Source organism: Microcaecilia unicolor, chromosome 2 (genome assembly GCF_901765095.1).
Source record: "Microcaecilia unicolor chromosome 2, aMicUni1.1, whole genome shotgun sequence".
In the NCBI taxonomy this organism is placed as follows: Eukaryota; Metazoa; Chordata; class Amphibia; order Gymnophiona; family Siphonopidae; genus Microcaecilia; species Microcaecilia unicolor.
The window spans coordinates 537,663,196-537,676,670 of record NC_044032.1 but is presented as its reverse complement, the minus strand read 5'-3'; the positions used below and the strand labels follow the sequence as shown (position 1 = coordinate 537,676,670).

General features: G+C 44.0%; 1 protein-coding gene across 3 annotated transcripts in view; it reads right to left on the bottom strand.

Annotated features, from left to right (window-relative positions):
- Window positions 1-13,475, bottom strand: part of KLHL5 (kelch like family member 5) — a 141,323-nt gene that overhangs the window by 33,328 nt on the left and 94,520 nt on the right. For all 3 annotated transcript variants that reach the window (XM_030191298.1, XM_030191299.1, XM_030191300.1), the window contains one exon: window positions 2,291-2,515. In XM_030191298.1, coding sequence (XP_030047158.1) covers window positions 2,291-2,515 — 225 coding nt within the window. The remainder of the gene's footprint in view (window positions 1-2,290; window positions 2,516-13,475) is intronic.

The following is a 13,475-nucleotide window of genomic DNA, read 5'->3' as shown; positions in this document are numbered from 1 at the left end:
TCGGTGAAGACCGAAGCAAAGAATTCATTCAGTCTCTCCGCTACGTCTTTGTCTTCCTTGATCGCCTCTTTTACCCCTCGGTCATCCAGCGGCCCAACCGATTCTTTTGCCGGCTTCCTGCTTTTAATATACCGAAAAAAATTTTTACTATGTTTTTTTGCCTCTAATGCTATCTTTTTTCATACTCCCTCTTGGCCTTCTTAATCTGCGCCTTGCATTTGCTTTGACACTCCTTATGCTGTTTCTTGTTATTTTCAGACGGTTCCTTCTTCCATTTTCTGAAGGCGTTTCTTTTAGCCCTAATAGCTTCCTTCACCTCACTTTTCAACCAGGCCGGGTGTCTTTTGGACTTCCGTCTTTCTTTTCTAATTCGCGGAATATGTATGGCCTGAGCCTCCAGGATGGTATTTTTGAACAGCGTCCACGCCTGTTGTACAGTTTTTACTCTCTCAGTTGCCCCCCTAAGTTTTTTTTTTACCGTTCTTCTCATTTTATCATAGTCTCCTTTTTTAAAGTTAAACGCTAACGTATTTGACTTTCTGTGTACAGTTACTTCAAGGTTGATGTCAAAACTGATCATATTATGGTCACTGTTATCAAGCGGCCCCAGTACCATAACGTCCCTCACCAGATCATGCGCTCCACTAAGGACCAAGTCTAGAATTTTTCCTTCTCTCGTCGGCTCCTGCACCAGTTGCTCCATAAAGCTGTTCTTGATTTCATCAAGGAATTGTATCTCTGTAGCGTGTCCCGATGTTACATTTACCCAGTCTATATTTGGATAATTGAAGTCACCCATTATTATCACATTGCCCATTTTGTTCGCGTCTCTGATTTCTTTTATCATTTCTGTGTCTACCTGCTCATCCTGGCGAGGTGGACGGTAGTACACTCCTATCACCATTTTTCTCCCTTTTATACATGGAATTTCAACCCACAGTGATTCAAAGGTGTGATTTGTGTCCTGCTGAATTTGTAATCTATCTGAGTCAAGGCTCTCTTTAATATACAATGCTACCCCTCCACCAGTCCGGTCTACCCTATCATTACGATATACTTTGTACCCCGGTATGACAGTGTCCCACTGGTTATCCTCCTTCCACCAGGTCTCAGTAATGCCTAATATATCCAATTTTTCATTTAGTGCAATATATTCCAACTCTCCCATCTTATTTCTTAGTCTCCTAGCATTTGCATATAGACATTTCAGAGTATGTTTGTTGTTCTTATTTGCATGATGCTTAGTACCTGACACTATTGATTTGACATCTTTTGTCTGATCTTTAGTTGTATTTAAGGGCACCTGGCCTACCACGGTCTGTTGTGCAACCTCACTATCCAGAAACCCTATCTTCCCTGTTTGTGAGGTATCTTTGCAAGATATCTTTTCCCGAACCATGCGCTTTTGAGCGACTGTCGGCCTTCCCCCCATTTCTAGTTTCACAAACTAGTAAAAACTTTTCTGTTCCAGAACTTTAACTGTTAATTAAAAAAACGGGGAAAATCTGTAACTATCCTGGGACTATCTTGGTTTCTTAATACCGCACTGAACTCAAGAGGCTAGTGCAGGGTATAAACATCTAATGTAAAATGTATAAAACAATAATCAAATATGTAGAAATCAGTAAAGTATGATAACACAAATTACTGAGTCTATCAATGTTCAAGACAATATGCACAGTTAAACCTCAAAAGACCTCAGCAGCAAAAATACATTTGTCAACGCTGATAGTACCCATATAAATTAGCACAAGTTTCAAACTTGTGAACAAAAGCATCCCATTTATTTCCATCAAGGCTGACAACACAGCCTGAAATATTTTATCTGTGGCATTGGTTCAAGCCAAGGACTTGGCAGAATTATTTCTGTGCAAGGCTATCTTTCTCAGTCAGCTCTCAAGCACGTCCAGGCTTCAGCAAGACATTTCACTTACCTTAGATAAACCTTAGAATTTTTGAGATGTGGGCCACAATACTGTAGCCAGTTTTGAACTGGTGCTATAAAATGTACAAGGATAGCACAATATAAAGAATTATTAATCCTGAAATGCAAAGATATAAACATTTTTCAGAAATGACCACATATTTGCAATTAATGGGATATGTTGTTCGGTTTGCTATTATATTTCTTTTTATTGTTTTTTTAATCTAAACAAATTTCATAAATCTTAATGTAACAAGGGGTTCATGTAACTTGTATTTATTAGCAAAAAAAATATTGATTAGCACTGTAAAAATATTTCTGGGTATTAGTTGGCTATTTTATGGTAAGCGCGCAAATACTACTTACCAAGGCCATGCCTATGGGTAGACATTGGTGGCATCACACTCCAAGTTTTTGTTTTGGGATTGTAACACTCCACAGTATTTAATGTCTTCAGTCCATCTCTACCCCCAACAACATAGAGTTTATCTTCTAAAACCGCAACTCCAAATTGCAACCTTCTCCCATTCATATTTGCAACAGGAGTCCACATGTTGGTTCGCAGATCATATTTTTCTATACTGGTTGCCCCTTAAAAGACATTTACAGAATTATCTCCAAAGTGTGTACAGCCAGATGTAAAAGGTGTAAACCATTCTACTACAAAGATGTTCTAAGAATTTGCAAAGGGAAAAAACGCATACAGAGCCAAATTTTGCATAAGGTGACAAAGCAGGAATGCGACATTCAGGTTGGGGCTCTCTCAGTTATTTTCAATCAATGAATGCAGAGCCTTTTAAAAATACATATGAGAACATACAGAAGTACATATGTGTAAGTCCTAGTATGTCAGGCAACAACAGTCATTTTAATTAGAAACCCATTTAATCAAAGTGTGTCATCACTTGGGGATATGCATGCATAGGCAGCAACACAGGTGTAAGCGCTGATTTCTCTCTTCACATGTGTAGATGCCATCACTTAAATGTGTGTTTTATTTTACGAAGCCAAATGAAATTTTCTCTCTGAAACTGAGTGTTATCAAAAGGACAAAACATGCCACATATAAATGAAATATATAATACTAGTAAAAAAAGGCCCGTTTCTGACACAAATGAAATGGACACTAGCAAGGTTTTTCTCGGCTCCCCTGCAGCCACCCATGTCCAGCGACCCTCCTCTCCCCCTGCAGCCACCCATGTCCAGCGAACCTCCTCTCTCCCCTGCCCCCCTCCTGCCACCCATGTCCAGCGACCCTCCTCTCTCCCCTGCCCCCCTCCAGCCACCCATGTCCAGCGACCCTCCTCTGGACATGGATCAGCTGTGAGGCATGTTTTTTTTTTCCCCCCGGGTTCTGAAATTGACATCATAATGGCTACAGTGATGTCAGCCTGATCTACGAAGCCTAGCAGACCAACTCAGAATGAGCCACGGTCCCAAGCAGCAAGTCAGAACATTGGAGGTGAGAATTATTATATAGGATATAATGTGTGATACGGGAGGACCTCAGTATCAATCTGAGCCACTGTTGACTAATTACTGCAGCTTACTGGAGCTTATGTATAAATGAGAATGCTGTCAAAAAGGCGGTCAATCATTTCCTGCTCAAACACCATCATAACTCCATACCAAATGTGCTGTTCATAAAAAAATTAAATTGTCTCACCATGTCTGCACCACCTGTGGTACTCCAATGCATAGAGAATTTGGGCATCAATTTCAACATTTAAAATGGTTTGTTCATAGACTTAGTATTAGACAATTAGGAGGGAGACAAGCAGGCTCATTTTTGAAAGAAAAGGGCGTCCAAAAAGCGACACAAAAGGCACATGGGCGTCCCCGTGAAAGAAGGTCGCCCAAATCCAATAATCGAAACAGGGCCGTAAGGATGCCCTCAGCACGAGGACGCCCATCTATGGTCGTCCCCAAAGGGGGCTTGTTATAGGCGGCGTTACGAGATGGGCACCACAAGCGTATAACGGCTAGCGAAATAGTTTCGCATGGGTGGAAACATGGGCATCCTTAGTTAGACCTGAAATAAAAGCCACCAGGGTAAGGGGGAAGTCGTCCTTAGACCCATTAGCGATTTTGTGCAGTTGGAGTGGCAACAGCGTTGTTGGGAGAGAAAGCTGAATCGTTGTTTGCAGAGAAAGCTGAGAGTTTGTTCATACCTGCTACCTTTGTGTGTGCCGTAGTCGGAACCTTTTCACCCTCACCTGCCTCATTTGTGTTTTACCTTTTCAGCTTTCCCTACCCCTTCTAGCCCCCAAACCCAGACACCACTACTCCTTCCTCTATCTCCCCCATCCCCTCTCCATTCACTGTCCCCAAGTTTATATTTCATTCCCTTACCTGATTGTACTCTATGTTTGTCTCTTTGTCCTATGTACTGCTGCAGCGTGTTTGTGAAGACTGGTCATTTGCAGCTTTGAGAATGGTTAGAGGGTGTGGCAGGAGAGTTTGTAGTGGGTCAGAGAGTGCTTGCAGTGTGGCTCTGCTGTGTGTGACCACATTGTTTGTCGGTGGTGGGAGAGTGAGTGTTAGCTTCTGTTTGTTGCTGCTATGTTTCACCAAGTTGGTAGGAGAGGTGAGCACTGGTGGCACTGCATTGCACCTGTACTGTGGGGAAACGGAGGCACTAAATGCACAGGTGGCTTACATGTTGGAGGAAGAGGGGAGGTACTGCAGGAGGTACTCACACCCCAGAGTTTTCAGGCCCCGTAGCAGTTTCCTAGACCTCACTGACCTGCAGTGTCTCACTAGGTACCGCTTTGATAGGGCTGCCATTCAGCACCTTTGTGACCAGCTCCAACCCCTCCTGCAGCCCAGGACCCGTAGGAACAACCCCATCCCTGTGCTAAAGATCACTACTTCTCTATCTTTTCTGGCCACTAGGAGTTTCCAGTCTGTCTTATCTGTGAACACGGGTCTCACCCAGGCTTCTATTTCTAACTGCCTCACCCAGTTCCTTGATGCCTTCCTTACCCATACCTGTGGCTGCCTGTGGGGAGGGGGAGGGGAAGAGGCCCTGAGAACAGATGTGTGCAACCCTCATGGTCAAGGGCTCCCCATTCTCTGTATGTTCTCTGCATTCAAATCTTACCTCTATTTTCACCAGGTTCACGGGTATCCACAGCTGGTAGTTTTTCTCCCGCTTTGCACCTCATGTGTCTCCCCGCTAGGTTCCATCCTTCTTTATGTGGTGAATCCCAATCCCCTTTTATGAAGTGCCCACCCATTCTCAAGGTTGCTGGGGGTGGGGAGGGGGGGAAGCGTACATGCACTGAATGTCTTTTCCACATTATTCAACACAGTCCTGCAATCCTCCATAGTTATGGAACAACAACATTTCTAAATTCTATCCTTAAAACTATTTTCAAGGTGGCCACAGGTGCGTGCCTACCACAGCCTTGAGCCCTTAAGTCATGGTGAGGGACAGGGGTTCTGGTTACAGTTCCTCTTCTAAATTACCTGCAGGTGGTTACAGCCTGGTGCCTATATAATTCCCCTAGCCTGTGTCCTTCTGTACCTGATGTATTATTATTATATTGCAATTGTGATGAAGTAAACATCCATCTAATGCTTTTACCGTTGTTTTCCCTTTTCTCCTCAGCACTATATACCATTGCTGATACATTCAATGGACAAAGATGACCCAGCTGTTTGTAGCTCCTTCCTGGCCCTCACCAATGTGGTAAGGGTGTCTGCTGATCAGAGAACAAACATAGTCTATGCGCTACTTATGGTTATCTGCAAGTTTATACTTGGCAGATCACTAGTGCTTGACAACATACCTATTATTTACACAACTCTGTGCTGTGGGGCTCTATAGTAAGGGGGGGAGAGGCTGAATGAGCATTTCTGTTCCTCAACATAAATGCCCACCCAGCCCCCCCCCCCCCCTTACCATACAGCCATGCAGTTTAGAGGAAACAGGTGGCTTTCTATATGGCCACTCTTATGACACATATGTACCAAAGTTTCTTTGTCACAGTTGACCTGTCATGCCACCCAAATTGCTGCCTCCTCTCACATCAACCCCAGCATTTGATAATACCACATATGTATTGCACAAAGTACAGACACAGACCCTGGTAGTTTAAAAAACTGTAAAATTGCATTATATATTAACAAAAACAACTATATACAAATTCAATGAGGCCTGTGTTCTCCCTCCATGACCCTTCTAACCAGTTCTAGCAATAACAGCAGAAGAAGGCTGTGAGTATCTTGACGCAGCTCTACAGAGCGCCGGAGTGCTGCCACCTCCAGCAGCAACTGGTTTACTGCAGCAACCAGTTGCTGCTGGAGTTACAGTACTGCAGCACTGTTATCCACTGGGGCTGCTGGTGGTGTTGCTGGGGCTGGTGGATGCTGCTGCTCCTCCTCCCCCTCCAGAGGAGGCATATCAGACCATTGATCAGGTGCCACTTTCCCATTCCCCACCTTCCCCAACCTCCTCCTCCTGCTGCACAGCCTCCTCCTGCTCCTCCTCTGCCTCTGGTCCTGCGGCCACCACCTCCTCCTCCTCCTGCTGCTGCCTTGTGTATGTAAAAGGATTGTCCTTGAGATCAGCACATCCAACATGGCTTGCATAGTGCAGGAGCAGGCTGGCATGAGGTGGGGAATGGGGAAAGGTGTGGTCAGTGGTGAGCCCTGGGCTATACGCCCAGGGTGTGAGATGCATGAGATGACATGCCAGGGAACCCTGGAAGCTGGTCTGACACAGAATACACTCATTCCTCAGCAGCATGTCTGCATTTTGAGTTGCGACTTTTTTGTTTTGGGGGGGGGGGGGAGCACTATTTCTTTACCTGACTTTAATATCATGTTATGACATCCACTAAGAGTAGGACCTCAGACAGGAATACCATGAAACAGTATCCACCCCAGAAAGAGGGATACAGAAGTGAGGCATGTCATCTCATTCATCTCAGAGGAGGTTAGTTGGAAGTTGCAGCCACACTCATGGAAGGGTAGCTGCAACCTCAGGCCTTGATCTGGGACAGAGGTGTTATGACTTACTAGTTGCCTATTAGCCACATGGAAACTGATATTGTACACGACATTTGCATTATTAAATACATTTACAAATGAGTACAGGTGCCTTGTTTATAATACTTATGTCGAGCCCTGAGGCGCCGTCTCACTGCCCTGATCATGTCAGGGCTCTCCCGCTTTATTCGGCGGAACCTCCGCCGGAGGGACACGAGGTCCCTCCGAATGCCAAATCTTCTGCAAGATATAAGTTTGTGCCCCAAGGGTCAGGGGATGGCCCTTCTTGCCTTCAGCACACAAACTCATTTGGGAATCAAATAGGAGAGACGCACAACACTGATTGGGGGGGGGAGCATTACATTGGTACAGGTGATGTCTTTAAGGTGGACATGAGGACAGAGAGTACCGTTTGTGTGCAGTACTGTAGGGATGTGGCAATGGTTTTCCTTTCTAGTACATAGATTCTATTAATGAATGTGCATGTGCACATATCACTGATTACCCTTGAATACAGACTACAGTTAGTGCTTACATTGCTGAGGGAGTTCTTATATGTGTAGCTACAAGAGGGGGACCTGATAGCCTAGGGGGGAGGGGGAAGCAAACACTTACCTTTCCAACCTGTCCCTTATTTGACACCAGGCTTGGATGGAGACAGTCCTGGGGGGCAGGTGGTAGTGGTACATAAAAAAGAATTTGCCGGTGTTTGAGGCAATTGTACACCAGGTACAAGCTTTCAGTATCGCTGAAATTGGGCTCTCGCAGTAAAGATATATTTGTCAGGGAATAACCGTTAGAAAGCGTGCATCGCCTTATATGGATGCCTATGTGTGATGGCCGTCCTTATGTGCACAGTTCCATATATGGACAAATCAGCACGTGGACGTCCTGCCCCATATACGATGGGTCAGCACGTGGAAGACCATGATGCATGGACGTCCATGACGTGCACGGACCATCGTCACGCATGTGGGGCCTTATTTGGATGAGTACGTGTTCATACGTGCAGAACCTTCCTTATATAGATTATCAAGTGTGTGAACCTCTTCATATATACACAATAAAATATGTATGTTCCTTATATTTCCCATAGCTGCATGTTCCGCAAGTACACTGCATGTAGTTGCAGACATCCAGGTACGGGAAATATAAGGAACATTCATAAGTGTAAAGTATAGTAACAAGGACACGTTTCTCACAGAACTGCCGAAGAACGTCCCCTCTTACAGGCCCGACGTATTTCAGTAGGCCTAGTAAGATAGACATCCTTTGGCAGTTCTGTGCAAAACACGTCCTTGTTACTGTACTTTACACTTATGAATGTTCCTTATATTTCCCATACCTGGATGTCCGCAACTACTTGCACTGTACTTGCGGAACAACCAGGTACATCAGAGAAGTCCAAAGTATAGTAATAAGGACGTTGTTCTCGTAGAACCGGCGAAGGACGTTGATATGACAAATTGGCAAATACAGTGAATGTTTTAGGGACGTCCTTCTGCGGTTCTGGACATTACCTACATTGGTAAATAGGCTCAGGTCTCCTGCGAGATTAGTCAAACGTGATACACAATAAAAGGACTTCTTTCAAAATATGTTGAAACCCAAACCCACAAATAACCAACTAACTAAACTGGTAACTAGGTAGAAGTACGACAAAACTGAGTCTCTGTCACCCACATCTTCAGCGTGCCAGGTGCCCTTGACCTGGATTGGCCACTGTCGGTGACAGGATGCTGGGCTAGATGGACCTTTGGTCTTTCCCAGTATGGCACTACTTATGTACTTATGTACTTATGACACCAGCCATCTGGAACTTCACAGCTGCTCTTACTTACAGTGGGGGAAATAAGTATTTGATCCCTTGCTGATTTTGTAAGTTTGCCCACTGACAAAGACATGAGCAGCCCATAATTGAAGGGTAGGTTATTGGTAACAGTGAGAGATAGCACATCACAAATTAAATCCGGAAAATCACATTGTGGAAAGTATATGAATTTATTTGCATTCTGCAGAGGGAAATAAGTATTTAATCCCTCTGGCAAACAAGACCTAATACTTGGTGGCAAAACCCTTGTTGGCAAGCACAGCGGTCAGACGTCTTCTGTAGTTGATGATGAGGTTTGCACACATGTCAGGAGGAATTTTGGTCCACTCCTCTTTGCAGATCATCTCTAAATCATTAAGAGTTCTAGGCTGTCGCTTGGCAACTCGCAGCTTCAGCTCCCTCCATAAGTTTTCAATGGGATTAAGGTCTGGTGACTGGCTAGGCCACTCCATGACCCTAATGTGCTTCTTCCTGAGCCACTCCTTTGTTGCCTTGGCTGTATGTTTTGGGTCATTGTCGTGCTGGAAGACCCAGCCACGACCCATTTTTAAGGCCCTGGCGGAGGGAAGGAGGTTGTCACTCAGAATTGTACGGTACATGGCCCCATCCATTCTCCCATTGATGCGGTGAAGTAGTCCTGTGCCCTTAGCAGAGAAACACCCCCAAAACATACATTTCCACCTCCATGCTTGACAGTGGGGACGGTGTTCTTTGGGTCATAGGCAGCATTTCTCTTCCTCCAAACACGGCGAGTTGAGTTCATGCCAAAGAGCTCAATTTTTGTCTCATCTGACCACAGCACCTTCTCCCAATCACTCTCGGCATCATCCAGGTGTTCACTGGCAAACTTCAGATGGGCCGTCACATGTGCCTTCTGGAGCAGGGGGACCTTGCGGGCACTGCAGGATTGCAATCCGTTATGTCGTAATGTGTTACCAATGGTTTTCGTGGTGACAGTGGTCCCAGCTGCCTTGAGATCATTGACAAGTTCCCCCCTTGTAGTTGTAGGCTGATTTCTAACCTTCCTCATGATCAAGGATACCCCACGAGGTGAGATTTTGCGTGGAGCCCCAGATCTTTGTCGATTGACAGTCATTTTGTACTTCTTCCATTTTCTTACTATGGCACCAACAGTTGTCTCCTTCTCGCCCAGCGTCTTACTGATGGTTTTGTAGCCCATTCCAGCCTTGTGCAGGTGTATGATCTTGTCCCTGACATCCTTAGACAGCTCCTTGCTCTTGGCCATTTTGTAGAGGTTAGAGTCTGACTGATTCACTGAGTCTGTGGACAGGTGTCTTTCATACAGGTGACCATTGCCGACAGCTGTCTGTCATGCAGGTAACGAGTTGATTTGGAGCATCTACCTGGTCTGTAGGGGCTAGATCTCTTACTGGTTGGTGGGGGATCAAATACTTATATCCCTCTGCAGAATGCAAATAAATTCATATACTTTCCACAATGTGATTTTCCGGATTTAATTTGTGATGTGCTATCTCTCACTGTTACCAATAACCTACCCTTCAATTATGGGCTGCTCATGTCTTTGTCAGTGGGCAAACTTACAAAATCAGCAAGGGATCAAATACTTATTTCCCCCACTGTATGTAGTAGTAGGACGATTAATCCAGTCCAATAGTGCTTCTGGCGAAGTGAAGGACTTCCATCCACTATTCTTTAGCATTCTCAAGGTGGCCGGATACTGCAGGATGAAACACTGTTGTCTCTCCTCTAGTAGGGCACAGGCTGAGGAGAACGCTCGCTGGCGGGCTCTTAAAACAGCCGAGTAGTTCTGAAATATTTTAATCAAGCCTCCGTCAAAATTTGCATTCTCTTTACAGTCTTTGTAGAGATGCAATACAGAGGCTTTTGGGGAGTAGCTATGGAATTTGGCGATTATCACCTGGGGACTTAGATCTCTTGCTTGTTTCTGGCCCACGCGGTGCGCCCTATCCAGACAAATCACTCCTTTCTTTCCTGCCTCAGGAAATGTCGCCAGGAGCCATGTTTCAAGCGTTTGTTTTATGTTTCCGCTATGCAGATTCTCATGGCGTGAACAATTTTCCAGGTCATCTAATTTCTGTTGATATTCTCGGGTCAACCGTTCCAAACGAGCAACACTCTCCAACTGAGCCTACTGCGTGTCCTCCACCTCGGACACCTGTGCAGCGCGTCAGTTCTGAATTTAACACAGTCAGACTTGAAAGTTGCTCTGAGAGCTGGGTAAACCGGGGGTCCAGGGCTCGTATCACCGATTCTGTCAAGTCCATTATCATGGCATCTTGACAAGACCTACGGCGGTGGGGCCATGGAGGGAGCAGTCGCCATTTTGTTTTCCAAAACTCGCTGCTGCTCATCCTTTCATTGTGGAGCTTTTGGGGCCATCTCCATCGCAGAGCGTGTAAGAAATTTGTCCATATATCTCTAGGTCTACATCAGCATTAAATTTCTCTCACCTTCAGCCAGAGATAATGTAATTATGCATAGATTAGATTCGGGACCCCGAGCAGCTGGTGCAACACATGTCCACCACCTCTCACTGCATCACTTGACCCCCCTGGATGCTTGTTTTAAAATGCTCATTGTTTCATTTGATAAAGTTGTTGAATTCATGAGTGGTGATGTCATCACATTTCTATTATTTTCAGTGATCAATAGCCCGGAAGAGGTTCTGTGCTAGCATGGAAGTAAAGTCGGCAGATGCCATATTCAAGTACTAGAAAAACTTGGTCCTATTTTCATTTGTCATCAGCCTTCAAACATACTGGAATACTGCTTAAGATATGTGATTAATTTACATTTCTATGGAATTTTATTTTGAGAGCGGGTATCAGTATTATTGCGGCGATCACATTTCTTATTATATTTGAAGATATATCCAATTTGGATTGAGAATTTAATTTTTCCATGAATGGCACATTTCCAACATACATGGACCTATGATGGTGTCTAACTAGGAAATGATTAACTGCCTTTTGGGGAAAATTCTCATTTACACGTAACCTCCAGTAAATCACAGTAGTCAAACTGTGGTTCAAATTGACACTGAAGTCCTCCTATATCACATATTATATATTTCATAAGTACATAAGTATTGCCATACTGGGAAAGACCAAAGGTCCATCAAGCCCAGCATCCTGTTTCCAACAGTGGCCAATCCACGTCACAAATACCTGGCAAGATCACAAAAAAGTACAAAACATTTTATACTGCTTATCCCAGAAATAGTGGATTTTCCCCAAGTCCATTTAATAATGGTCTATGTACTTTTCCTTTAGGAAGCCGTCCAAACCTTTTTTAAACTCCGCTAAGCTAACTGCCTTTACCACATTCTCTGGCAGCAAATTCCAGAGTTTAATTACACGTTGAGTGAAGAAAAATTTTCTCTGATTCGTTTTAAATTTACTACATCGTAGCTTCATCGCATGCCCACTAGTCCTAGTATTTTTGGAAAGCGTAAACAGACGCTTCACATCTACCAGTTCAACTCCACTCATTATTTTATAGACCTCTATCATATCTCCCCTCAGCCATCTCTTCTCCAAGCTGAAGAGCCCTAGCCACTTTAGCCTTTCCTCACAGGGAAGTCGTCCCATCCCCTTTATCATTTTCATCGCCCTTCTCTGCACCTTTTCTAATTCTACTATATCTTTTTTGAGATGCGGCGAACAGAATTGAACACAATATTCGAGGTGCGGTTGCACCATGGAGTGATATAAAGGCATTATAACATCCTCATTTTTTTTGAGTATTTATTTATGTTTTATCAGTAAAATACAGTATATTCTTCATACAGCATTATTGTGTATTCTAACATTAATATTGTCTCTTACAACAAAAAAGAAAACTAACATCATGTCTACATAATTCTAACAGTATTTCTCCTATTTATAATTAGCAGTGTAAATCCTTTACTCCCCTCCTCCCCTCCCGACTCTTTCTTCTTCTGACAAGGAATTATGTGGTTTGGGTAGAAGACCATTTATCATACAAGTCCTATATTCTCTGATGTTGGGCAATTTGTCCTTTCCTTATAGCTGTGAGTTTTGACATAAGCTGAATTGTTTTAAGCTTTGCTAAGACAGTCCGCAGTCCAGGTAGCGATGGCTTTTTCCATGCTGCCGCTAAAAGTATTTTACCTGCCACGAATACTTGTGTAGCAAACTGATGGATATTCCGCTGCGTTCGTGGCGGTCGAAAATGTAAGAGACAACAGTCCATGCTTCTAGGATACTCAAACCCTGTCACAATCTGTATAAATCCCAGGATTTCGATCCAATATTCTTGTGCTTGTTTATAAGTCCACCATACATGGATCATATCCCCCATTTCACCACATTGTCGCCAACAAAGGGCCGAACCCTTTTTATATATCTTTACTAAACGGCTTGGGGTATAATACCAGCTATATAAAATTTTGTGTCCACTCTCCATCATTGCACTTGAGACTGAAACCTTAAACAAAGACTTAATTGCCCGTGCCCATTGAGATGGTTCAGGTTGAGCCCCCAATGCTATCGCCCATTTCTTTAAGTAGTATTCTATGGGGTTGTGTGATGACAGTAATGCTTTATTTATTCTAGTTATGCTTCCTTTACCTCCTCCGCTATGGATCCCCTTCTCTAGAAGTGTCTCTGTCAGTTGTAGCTCCTCTCCTGCTCGCCTTCGGATAAAATCTCTAACTTGAAAGTATTGAAAGGCTTGTATTGGCGACAACCCGTGTTCCTT